The sequence below is a fragment of the Orycteropus afer genome, unplaced genomic scaffold (assembly GCF_000298275.1).
Source record: "Orycteropus afer afer isolate SDZICR_OR568_19922 unplaced genomic scaffold, OryAfe1.0 scaffold00115, whole genome shotgun sequence".
NCBI lineage: Eukaryota > Metazoa > Chordata > Mammalia > Tubulidentata > Orycteropodidae > Orycteropus > Orycteropus afer.
Window position 1 is genome coordinate 4,366,423 of NW_006921702.1, and position 12,240 is coordinate 4,378,662.

General features: G+C 37.5%; 1 protein-coding gene across 1 annotated transcript; it reads right to left on the reverse strand.

Moving 5' to 3' along the window:
* Positions 1-7,340: 7,340 nt before the first annotated feature.
* FIGNL1 (fidgetin like 1) lies at positions 7,341-9,377 on the reverse strand. The gene has a single exon (XM_007943950.2). It carries the CDS (start codon positions 9,375-9,377, stop codon positions 7,341-7,343), a length of 2,037 nt encoding a protein of 678 aa, XP_007942141.1.
* Positions 9,378-12,240: the final 2,863 nt, after the last annotated feature.

Sequence of the window (12,240 nt, forward strand, 5' to 3'; positions counted from 1 at the left end):
GGTGGGAGGGAGACAGACAGGGGACCTCTCTTCAGGGACTACAGGAAAGAAGGTGGTCCCTAAAAAATCAGGATGTTGGTAGCAAGTTCATAGTGAGAGGGATAAGTACATCAGAAGCTTTTACTGCTACATCAAGTGCTTTTGCTTGTCTAATGTGGCAAACTGAAGATAACTGCCACACTACTCCACTTCTCAGACCTGAGGGCCCACAAAAAGCAAGGTCATTGTAAATCATTCTTCATTTAGGAAGCTTTATCTCAGTTAAGGAGCTCTGCTGGCACTGTGGTTAAAGCACTGGGCTGCTAACCAAAAGACTGGCAGTTTGAATTCATCAACCAGTTCATGGGAGAAAGATAAGGCAGTCTGCTACCATAAAGATTTACAGCCTTGAAGACCCTATGGGGTCCTACTATCCTAAAGCGTTACTATGAGTTTTGCTTTGGTTTTTGGTTATCTCAGTTGCTCTATGTGAACACAGGGGTCCATGATCTCTGCAAGGCTAGTCTCTGCAATCCTCCGTTACCTACTGTGGTATATAACTTGTCAACTTGGCTGGCCCTGGATGAGTGGCTGGGCAGCTGGATGTAGTTATTCCCCATAGTGAGACTGGTAATTAACTCCATGGTGGAATCTACTGGAGCAGCTGAGTAACTGCTTTAGGGATGTAGGCTGTTTCCAGTATATAAGAAGCAACTTTGAGGAAGGTTTCCAGTTGATGCTACACTTGAATCTTGCATGTACCCAAATCATTGTTCAGCAGCCTGCTATGTTGCCCTGTCAATCTCAGGACTTTTAATGGATTTGAATGAATGGCCTTCCATGTGGTTTGGTAATATCAGGACTGTCCCTTTTCACTTGTTGATCTTGGGTCAACCTCAGCCTCAGCAGCTAACAGCTGCCTAAGTGAAGAGATGCCTCTAGCTTCAGTGGGCTGGGAGCAAGAGGCAGAGCTAAAACCCAAGGTCGAGTGGCTTTCACCTAGCCCCTAGAGCCCAGCACTTTGAACTCAGACTTCTAGCCTCCAAAATTGTGAGAATAAACTCCTGCTTGTTAAAGCCATTCCACCTGTGGTATTTCTGCTAGAGCGGCACTAGGTAAGCAAAACACCTACCCACCAACCCAGAGCCTACTCCTACTCTCTGTTCTTGGTCTTTGCTGACAGCCACAGAGATTATCAAAGGCACTGCTGACAAAACCAATCTCAGATGGCCTTCCAGCAGCCCTTTGCTAGACTGTCTCTTAGTTCAGGAATTCCAACAACTCAGTACCATTTGGCTTGTACCTTACAAGGAGCTCTGGTGGTTCAGTGGCTTAGCCACATGCCTGCTAACCAGGTTGGTGGTTCAAACATACCAGCTGTTCCATGGAAGGGAGATGAGGTAATCTATTTGTATAAAGATTTACAGCCTTGGAAACTCTATGTTGTTGTTGTTGTTATTTGCCATTGAGTCGGCCCCGACTCCTAGCGACCCCTCCTTGGGTTTCCGAGGCAGTTATCACTACAGAAGTAGGATTGCCCAACCTTCCTTCTATGGGGCAGTTTTATTCTGTTCTACAGGGTTGTTATAAGGAATAATATTATTAACCAGTAAATAACAATTAAGGATGAGTAAGTGAAGTAATGTGAAACCTATGAAAAACATCTGAAGTCTGGGAGAAACAAAACTAAAATATATTTCTTCCTTTTGAACAAGATTTACTCAAATGAAAATAAAGGTAAATTTAGATGCATATGATCTCTAATAATAACAACAAAAAAAAAATCACAAATATTAAATAGAATAAGCCAGAACAGACAACTATATGAAATAGCTGAAAAGAAGCAAGAAAAGGAGACTCAAGGCAGTTAAGAGAAGATGCACAATTATTGGGCAACCATGAATCGGGCCTTTTCACATTACATTTTATTTAATCATTCTCTAAGATAAAACCAAACTCACTGTCATTGATTCCGATCCCACTCATAGCTACCTCTCCTTGGGTTTTTGAGGCAGTATCTCTACAGAGTAGATTGCCCAGTATTGTCTAATTTTAGAATTGAGACTAAACAATTAAGTAGCCTACAGTCACAACTAAGAAACAACAGAGCAAGAAATAAACAGGTCTATTTGGTTCAAAAATGAATGACCTTTACATTATAATTCCACAAGGCAATGGACTGCTAACCAGAGGGCTAGCGGTTCAAACCCACCAGCAACTCCTCGGAAGGAAGATGGGGCAATCTACTTCCATAGTGATACTGCCTTGGAAACCCAAGGAGGGGTCACTATGAGTCGGGTTCGACTCAAGGGCACATAACAACAACAACAACAACAACAACAACATCAACCAGTAAATGTGGAAGGCAGGCTTGTGAAATATTTTAAATTGAGAAAATAAAATACCAAAAGAATAGGAGAGAAGACTATAGGTTTGGAATAGAATTCCCACAGAATACAAATCAAAAGGACTATAGGTTACAATTAGATGTGTAACAGAAATATTTTCATCAGAGAGTTCCAGTAAAATGGCAAAATAGGCAGACAACTACACAGACCTTCTTCAACAAAGAAAAGGGGAACCAAGTAACACAGATACAGAAGATAATCCTGGACCACTGAGCTTTGAAAAGAAGGATACAGAAGTGGACTAAACTCCAACTAGAGAAGAACCTGCATGAAAACACCAAAAAAGGAGATACACAGAGCTGCAGACTGTTAGCAAACCTGACGGCAGACAGCTTGGATATTGCCAAGTGGTGCAAGGACCTAAGAATTAATCTAAAAATTGGGCCTGCTAGCCAGGGGCTGCACAGAGGACTGCACTGGTGGCTGATGAATAAAAGGGAAAGCAACAAAAAGGGAGTCGAGCTGAGCCGTGGACTTCTGGCTATCTGAAGGGTGTAGCCATTTTTAATGTTTACAAGCAGTTAGACCATTTTGGATATTTAAAGCGACAGCATTCTCTCAGATTCCAGGGATCTAAGACTAGGCTCTACTTAATTATTAAATTTTTTTCATCCTTTTAATTACTCTTCTTTCTTCTTCCCAGGTTCTAGTTTTCAGCTTTTTCTCTTCCCTGTTCCTGGTTTCCATCTTTTTTGTGTGTGATTCTCCCTACTCCTTGTTTTTGCTTTTACATTTTTCCAATTTTTTTCATTATTCTCCTACTCTCCCTCTTTTCTCTTAGTCCCCTCTCCATATATTGCAGGGTTTTTTTTTCCCCCTTTTCTATGCATATTTCTTTTGGCTTTTTTTTTTTTTTTTTTAAGTATGTCTTTAAATATTTTCTCTCACTTATTGCCTTTTTTTTTTCTTTTCTTTTTTCTCTTTTTGGTGATTGTTCCTGGTGTTTATGCACTGTTTGTTTTTTGTCCTCTTGATTTTTTGATGTTTTTTTTTGATTGTTGTTTTTGTCTGACTGGGAGACAGCAACCATGCCCATATGACAAAACCACATCCACACCTCCTGCAGCTCCACTTACTGAGTGAGAGCCACCACCTCCTTCTGCACCAACTGACCAATGATACACAACCATCAATAAAAGCCTAACTCACCCTTAACTGCTCTTCACAATTAACAGAGATCTATACAGCCACTTTCATTCTCTCTCACACCCACCAAGAGACAGGTGGTGAGTGTGTAAGTGCTGCCAACTAGTGAATAGAGGAGCTCAGTACTCTGCTTATTCAGATACATACCAAAAAAAATAAAATAAAATAAAACCACCACGAAAATCTTGGGTGAATCACTCCAACATACAATTAAATCATATTTAATTGGTGAACATGCAATCACCAATTAAATATAAATACAACAATGTCACAACGTCTCAGAGACAACAGACCATCACAGTCCACAAAAAGAAGCAAGATAAAGCAGTAGAAACAAGGGAGCAGGATACAGACCCAGAACACATCCCTGAGGAAACAGTAGGACTGGAACTCCCTGATAAGGAATTCAAAATTATACTTAGGTATCTTCAACAGATTGAGAGACAGATCAAGTAAAACATGGACAAAATTAAGGGAAACACAGACAAAACCCTAGAAAAATTTTGCAAGAAAATACAAAATAAAATGACAATATAAATGAAAAATTAGAAATGATACAAAATCTACAGACAGAAATCCAAAAGATTAATACTAAATTTTCAGAAATAGGTAACACAGTGAAAGGGCAAAGGAGTAGAATCAAATCAAGGGAAGACAGAATTAATGAGATTGAAGACAAATACTTGAATACTTCTTTGGAAAGGGCTCAATCAGAAAAAAAAAAAAAAAAGATCAAAACAAAATGAAGAAAGCCTAAGATTCATGTGAGAAATCATCAAAACGAATAACCTATGTGTAATTGGAATTCCAGAACAGGAAGAGAAAGATAAAACCACTGAGAAAATTGTCCAAGATTTGTTGGAATAGAACTTCCCTGGTATGATGCAAGATGAAAATATATAGAAATATTTTCAAAGGCCTGATAGTAGATAGTAAGTTCGGGTAACTGACTGTATTCCTACCAAAATTTTTAAGCATAAATATCACAAGTAAGTTGCATGCTCTGTTATATAACTCTACAAAGGAAATACAACTTTGAAAGATATTAAAATCAGTCCAGCTTTCACTTCTCTGAAATAAACAATGGCTGGAGACAGTATAGCACCAACAAAACAATCAGGAGGAAAGGATTTACTCCAACATTATCTTAGCCAATCAAGATAACATTCATAACAAAAGCATCTCAAACAGAAGAAATATTCTACCAATTGCCTCAGAAACATATTGCAAATCATTAAGGGCTAAAAGGACTTTTCTATTTGGTGCAATGTAGAAACAACTGTCAGGTGACTCCCAGACTCAAATTTTATTTCCAGCTGTAAATACCTTACCCAATTATTCTTTTCAGGTTTACCTTCTCATCTGAATAGAACTGACCTCAACTTAATTTCACATGGAAGAAAGATGGGGCAATGTGCTTCTGAAAAGATTTAAGCCTTGGAAATCTGATGGGGGAGTCAGAATCAGACTTGATGGCAGCCAGTTTGGTTTGAGTAACCTTAATTTGAAAGGCTAACCAGACACATGGGACTATACCTAATCCAAGATGAATTAAATCAGATTTTCTCTTTTGGATATAATCCACATAACCTAGACAAAGGGAAGCAGCCCTGTGGTTGGTGGTTACTGGAGCTAAAAATAGGACTGAAAGAAGGAGCCATTAAAAAAAAAAAAAAAAAAAAACGATAATAAACATTAAGATCAAGTTAAATAAAACACTAATACCTAGACAATTAATTGCTCATAAATCTGAGTAACTAAGGTAATTATAATATCCAAAGAGTCAGGGTTGATCTATAAAGGAAATTAATATCAGGAAAGAAAAACTGCAGAGAACTCCTTGACAGCAGTATCTGGGAATCCACAGTTAATGTTATTTATACAGAAATGGACAAAGATAATAATGAAGAATATTATGAAATGGTTTAAAATTTTAAAAACTGAAAATGTGTTTAACATCCAAACTCTAATAAAAGCCAATCATACATTCAAAGGAAAAAACTGAAAATTATAATAAATCCTTTAAAATAGTATAAACAGAAGTTAGATCAAGAATAAAAACCTAAATAATATAAACAATCTAAATTCATCTATTAACAGAAGTTTCAATTTCTGTCTTTTTAAACTGTATTGCTCACATAAGAAACAACAGAACTTCAATGTAACTTACATGAGAGCAAGGATTTTTTCCTATGTTGTTCATTGTTCTACTAGCTTAAGTACCAAGAACACTGCCTGGCACTCAATATATTTGTCAAATGAAAGAATGTAAAGAGAATACTAACAAACACAAACAAAAACAAAAGCTGCAAAATGCCTAATGATGGCATGGTATCAGTAAACAGGCACTTTGTTTCAGTGCAGGTGGCAATGTAATAACCAATCCAGTTGCCATCAAGTTGATTCTGACTCATGTGTGTCAAAGCAGAACTATTCTCCATAGGGTTTTCAATGGGTGTGTTTTCAGAATTAGACCAGGCCTTTCGTCTAAGTGCTTCTCTTACCTTTCGATTAGCAGCCAAGCACATTAACTGGTTGCACCATGCAGGGACTCCTGGAACTACCCTAGAGGATAATTTAGAACACATGCCAAAAGTCTTAAATATGTGCATACGCTTTAAGAATTTTATTCAGGAAAATTATGTTACAAAAAAACCTCTCTCAAAGAATTAACCACAATAGCATTCAACATATTTTTGTTTACAATAAATAAAAGATAAAAAACAATCTAATGTACTGTCTTAAATATCCCCTAACAGAAGATTACATAAATTATAATATATCTATGCAATTAAACTCTAGGCAATAATATAAATGGGAGATGATGTACAAGTATCAGTTAACAAAGGAAATGATGATGATGCACTTTAAAAGAAAAAGTACATTATACAAGAAAATACATAGTACAATTCCACTTTTTGTAAAAGAAAACATCTGGAAGACTATATACTGAAATGTTGATATTGTTTCCCCTTCAAAGTGATTTTTATTCTCTTCTTTTCACTTATCTCTACTTTCTAATGTTCCTGAAATGAAAATGTATTATTTATAAAAGAAATTGGTCTACTATAAAAATCTGAAACCATTTACTCTTGAAAGAGAGCAGTACTACACAGGCTGTGAAAAAATAGTGACAAAGTATTAATTTTAAATATCATATACCTCCTGAAAAAATACAACACATTCTTCACTTTTTAGTTCTGTGGATATATCTCTGATATTAGATTATACTTTGCTATTTCTGAATATATTTTTATTAGTCCAGTTAAGAGAATAAAACTGAAAAAGATACCACAACCCAACAAAAGTAAAAATTGGCACACTATAATTTTTGGTGAGATTTTAGGTCTACCTGAACAGTAAGAAATACTAAGTTTTTAATTTAAACCAGTATACTAGCTAACATTAAGAGTTAATACCTCTTAAAAAAGAACTCTTTCTTAAATAAAAGATGAATATAAATTGCAAACTTCCTCATACACATATGCAAACTTTGTATTTAAAAAAAAGAATCCATTTGAGCTCATTAATCCTCATATTAGACATCTTCAAACAAATATTTCTTGGAAACAAAAGACATTTTGTATAAATAGGTTTGCACATCAGGTAACAGCTAGAAGGCAAATAAAACATATTAATATAGGCTATGTCAATCATCTATAAAACATAAGCTATGACTCTACTTTTTTGAGGTACAGAATTCAGACTATACACTAAAAGATGCAATTAATAAATTCCCAGTATCCTATTAAAAAATGAAAAAGATTTTACTAGAAAGACGCCACCTTTTAACTGTAAGTGTACCATTTACTTTCCACAACCAAAAGTTTTATTCCAGTTTTCATAAAGCTCTAAATCTTTTGGAGACACACTGGGTCGCACAGTTCTAAAAGCATTTTCAAAATCAATATAAGCTATTGGTCGAACTTGATCAGGTGTTATTGTGACAATGTCAGCAGTTTGTAAACTGCGAATAGGACCCAAAGAAGCTTCTCTGCAAAGCTGTGTCATGTCTGCCCCAGAGAATCCATCAGATTGCTGTACAATCAGTTCAATCTCCTCTTCTTTGAGACAGCACTGCTCCTTGGACATCAGTCTGAATACTATCTGCTTTCTAGCTGAAGCTTCTGGGAGGGGAATATAAAGCCTCTTTACCAGTCTTCTCCGGGCAGCCTCATCAATTTCTTGTGGCCGATTGGTTGCTCCCACCACTAGAATCCGATCTTCAGAGGATGTGGTTGCTCCATCTAACTGAACTAAAAACTCGGTTTTAATCCTTCGAGAAGATTCATGCTCACCATCTCCTCGTTGAGATAATAGGGAATCAATTTCATCAATAAATATCACAGCTGGTTGCTGACACCTCGCAACAGCAAACAATGCACGGACCATTTTCTCCCCCTCACCTACCCATTTAGAAGTCAAAGATGAAGCGGAAATGCTAAAGAATGTTGCCCCAGACTGACTCGCAATACACTTGCCAATTAGAGTTTTACCAGTCCCAGGAGGACCGAAGAGCAGAATTCCTTTAGGAGGTCCCCGTAAGCCAGTAAATATGTCTGGCCTCAACATGGGCCACACAACTATCTCCTTTATTGTGGTTTTGGCAAATTCTACACCTGCTATATCTTCCCAATTTACTGGAGGTCCATGATCCATAATTTCATTCATAATAAGTTCAATCATCTTCGGCTCCAAGTTCTTCAAACGCTCATCAATTGGATGTACTGGTTCTGAAGGCCCTGCCCCATTAGGTTTATATTGCATTCCACCATTCTGATCTTCCCCATCTTGCTTAGGTACAGGAGGAACAAATTTTCCAAATATTCCTCGAGATCTACTAGCTCCCAGAGACTTTTTCACACTACCATATGAAGACCCTGATGCCCGCTGGGGTTGCTGGCACTTTTTCTGCTGCTCTACCCATAGCTGTTCTTTGGCAGTTCTAAAAGTAGGCAAGCTGCTCTCCTCCCTTTGGCAATTATCTTCCATTTTACTAAAAGCCTTATTCAGTATTGGACTGGAAAGTGCATCAATATAACTGGTACCAACACCATAGAAAGACTTTCTTTCTAATGGATTTTCATAGCCAGAAGGAAAACAAACCTGATTAGATGAGAACATATTTAGTCCCATGTTGGCTTTTGGAGAGCTATGATTTTCCTTTTTTACATTTCCAAATAATGGTGTGGCATGGAATTTTGCAGTGGCTGACTCACCTAAAGGCATTGAGAATGTAGGACAAGTTTTAGTAGGGTTAGTCACCATAGGTGTCTGGGCATTCTGAGGACACTTTGAATAAGATGTGTTCTCTGGGGTGTCTTGTATCCTATCTGCACCATGACTTGAGTTACCTGAAAGTTTATTCTCTCTAGAAACATTCACACTAAATTTTGGAAAATCAAAGACGCTGGTCTCCTTATGGATCACTACTGATGCATCACCACGTGCTAATAGAGAGTCTTGGAATTTTTTGCCAGCTTGTATCATTTCCTGTACATTAGTCATTTTGAAAACATTACTTATTGTCAATCCTGACTGCCATTTGTCACTGTCAGTTTGCTGAGATGTTGCCAAAGTTAAAACGTTTTCTGCATAGTTATTCAAGCCAGTTTCAACATTGTCAGAATCAATAATTGTAGAATATTTCTCCACATATTTTTTGAACAATTGGGTAGCATAGATCTGGGAGATCTCTGAGTTTGCCCATGCATATTGAATGCGCAGCATCTGTGCACGGTATGCATCTGCCTTTTGTCCTGATGAGCATATGCCAGATGTAATTGTGAAGTAATTCCTCTGCCATTCACTCAGGTGCACAGATCTAGAGCTGGAAGTCTGCATTTTAAAGGTTCTACAACAAATGGAAGAGATAAAAATAATCAGTATAATAATAATAAAAAAAAAAAAAAAACGAAGATACAGGCAGTACCCAAGTTACAAACTCTCTTAAAGATTATGTAAATTTTATTCATGTACAACCCATAGTCACAAACCAACCCAGTAAAGCCTATTATTATATTAAAAACTTGAGGTACATACTATGGTTCATAGGAACAGGCATTACTTGTGATTTACATCAAAACTTTATTATTACTCTATTAATTATATTAAAGATACTTTAGTGCATCTAGAAGTATTTAATTTTTTTTCTAAACATAGAAAGGTACACTACATCCTATATACCAAGACATACATTTGACTGATATTAGGTATAAACTGTACCTAATTGTTCCCACTTATGTACAAATTCAACTTAAAGACAGAATTAGCAACATAACTTTGTAATCCAAGGAAAACACTCTTCTAAAGGTGGACAAAGACAGTGGAGTGGAGATTCCATTTCCTTCCCCAGCAACTAACTCACTGAGGAATGAATAAAAACAAACAGACTGAGATCTCAAAACTCTGGACAGCAGCTGAGATCAGTCAGGGTGAGTCCAGAAGTGGGACAGAAGAGAATAGAGAAGGCACAGAAACTACGAGAATCTACCCTCTAACATCTGGAACGCTCACCTCACTCATCACAGTCATTTTGGAACAGAGCTGGGTAACATCCCAAACAGGAAATACAGAAAAGAAGCTAATCTAAGAAGCTGTAGCATGATTCATTTTTTTTCCTGAAGGCATGACTACCTTAAGCAGGTAGTCATGAAAGTTCGTGGGCCACACAATTGGAAGAGAGTGAAAGAAGATGGCGCAGTAGTAACCATCAAGAAATCACCAAAAGAAACATTCAGAAGACAAAAAAAAAGGGAAGTTAGAAAAAAAGGCTCATCACAAGAAAGCAGCTAAACAAAATTAAAAACCAGAGTAATAAAAAAGAAAGATATAAACATCAAAAATAAATAGCAAAATGAGTGAAGTAGACATTTCACTTTTAGTAATAACCCTAAATAATGTAAATGGTCTAAATGCTCCATGCAAAAGGCTGAATGGATTTAAAAAAGAAAAAGAAAACCATGATCCATCTTTTTGCTGTCTACAAGAAATACACTTTAGACAAAAGGACACAAATAGACTTAAAATAAAGGGATAGAGAAACATATCCTATGTATCCAGTAAACAAAAAAAAGCAGGGGGTGCTGTATGATATCAGATAAAATAGAATTTAAATCAAAATCTATTACAAGACAGAAAGACATTACATAATAAATAATAAAAGGGTGAATCCAACAAGCAGACATAACAATTATAAGTATCTATGCACCTAACTCCACTGTACCAAAATACATGAAACGAACACTGACTAATATGAAAGGAGAAGTAGATGACTTCACAATAATGGTAGGGGATTTCAACACATCACTTTCAATAATAAAACATATAAAAAGAAGAAAAAAATCATCTACAAAAAAAAAAAAAAAGGAAAAGAACTTAAGTAAAACCATAATCCAGCAGGACTCAATGGAAATATATACAGCACTCCATCGAGCATCAGAACAATGCACATTCTTCTCCAGCACACATGTATCATTTTTTGGAATAGACTACTTCTTAGGATAGAAACAAGTCTCAAAAAATTTAAAAAGACTGAAATCATACAAAGCATATTCTCTGATCATAAAAGCATAAAGCCAGAAATCAACAACAGGAAAAAATAAGTAAGTGCATGGAAATTAAACATTTTTACTAAAAAACAACTGGATCATAGAAGAAATTAAAAAATTCCTAGAATCAAATGGAAATAAAAACACAACATATCAAAACTTTTGAGAATACCAAGTACTCAGAGGCAAATTTACAGCAATAAACGTCTACATTAAAAAAGATTCAATTCAAAATGGAGTCTCATCAGTAATTACCATGCTATTTCCTCGAACATCTTAGTGCTTGAAAAACTAGGTACGGCAATTTGAATTAGGGATTTTGGTGCTCTGAACAGTTCACTGAGTCAGAGTGTACTAAACTCAGAGGAGTAGAATTAGAGGAAAGGTACAGGGGAAGAAACTAAAGATCTACCCTGTGGAACACAGACAGGCAGCCAAGAAAGGCCATTAAAGACCTGGGGAGAGCAACTGGCAGGTGAGAACAGCCATCCGAGACCTCCCTGGGTCAAGGCAGAAGACACTCCATATCAGCATATCAGCAACCACACCAGTATACTAGTGATCACCCCAAGGATTTACCTTCAGCACCTGATTTTATTGGTAACTTGGGTTGACTAGGTGCAAACGGGCACATCCAGCACCACTGAAACCTGAGCAGAGAGTACACTGATACTCCAAGAGGGTGGGCTCGCTCCCCCCTCAGGTCATTGAATAGGCTTGAGTCAGCTTAGTGACACTGAGAGGTCTGCGCTTGACTTTATCACTAATATTGGGACCACAGATTACTAGCAGGCACTCTCCCGACCCCAGCGCAGCTGAAACCGAGCACACCTTTGGCGCCACTGGTGGGCGGACTCACAGACAAACTCCCAAGATGATCGTGGTCTGGGTAGGTTGGGCTGGCACTGTGGGCAAGCGGGCCAGAGACAGAAACACCCGCAGGGGAACACAGAGCTGGGAAGTTGCCTTGGGTAGGCTTTTTGGCACCGAGGGGCATCGGGAGCGGGGTTTCTGAGTGTGAGCGTGTGGAAAGTGGCAACCCCCTAACAACTGGAGTCTTTCCCGAAATTGAGCCGCGGGCCTGTAAATAACAGTACGATTTCATTGCAGCCCACTCAAAGCCTTAGAAACCGCCCCTAGCAACAGCAAGCTTTCCT

Excerpts from the sequence above, each read along its gene's own strand:
- FIGNL1 (XM_007943950.2), bottom strand. The coding sequence starts at position 9,377 with ATGCAGACTTCCAGCTCTAGATCTGTGCACCTGAGTGAATGGCAGAGG.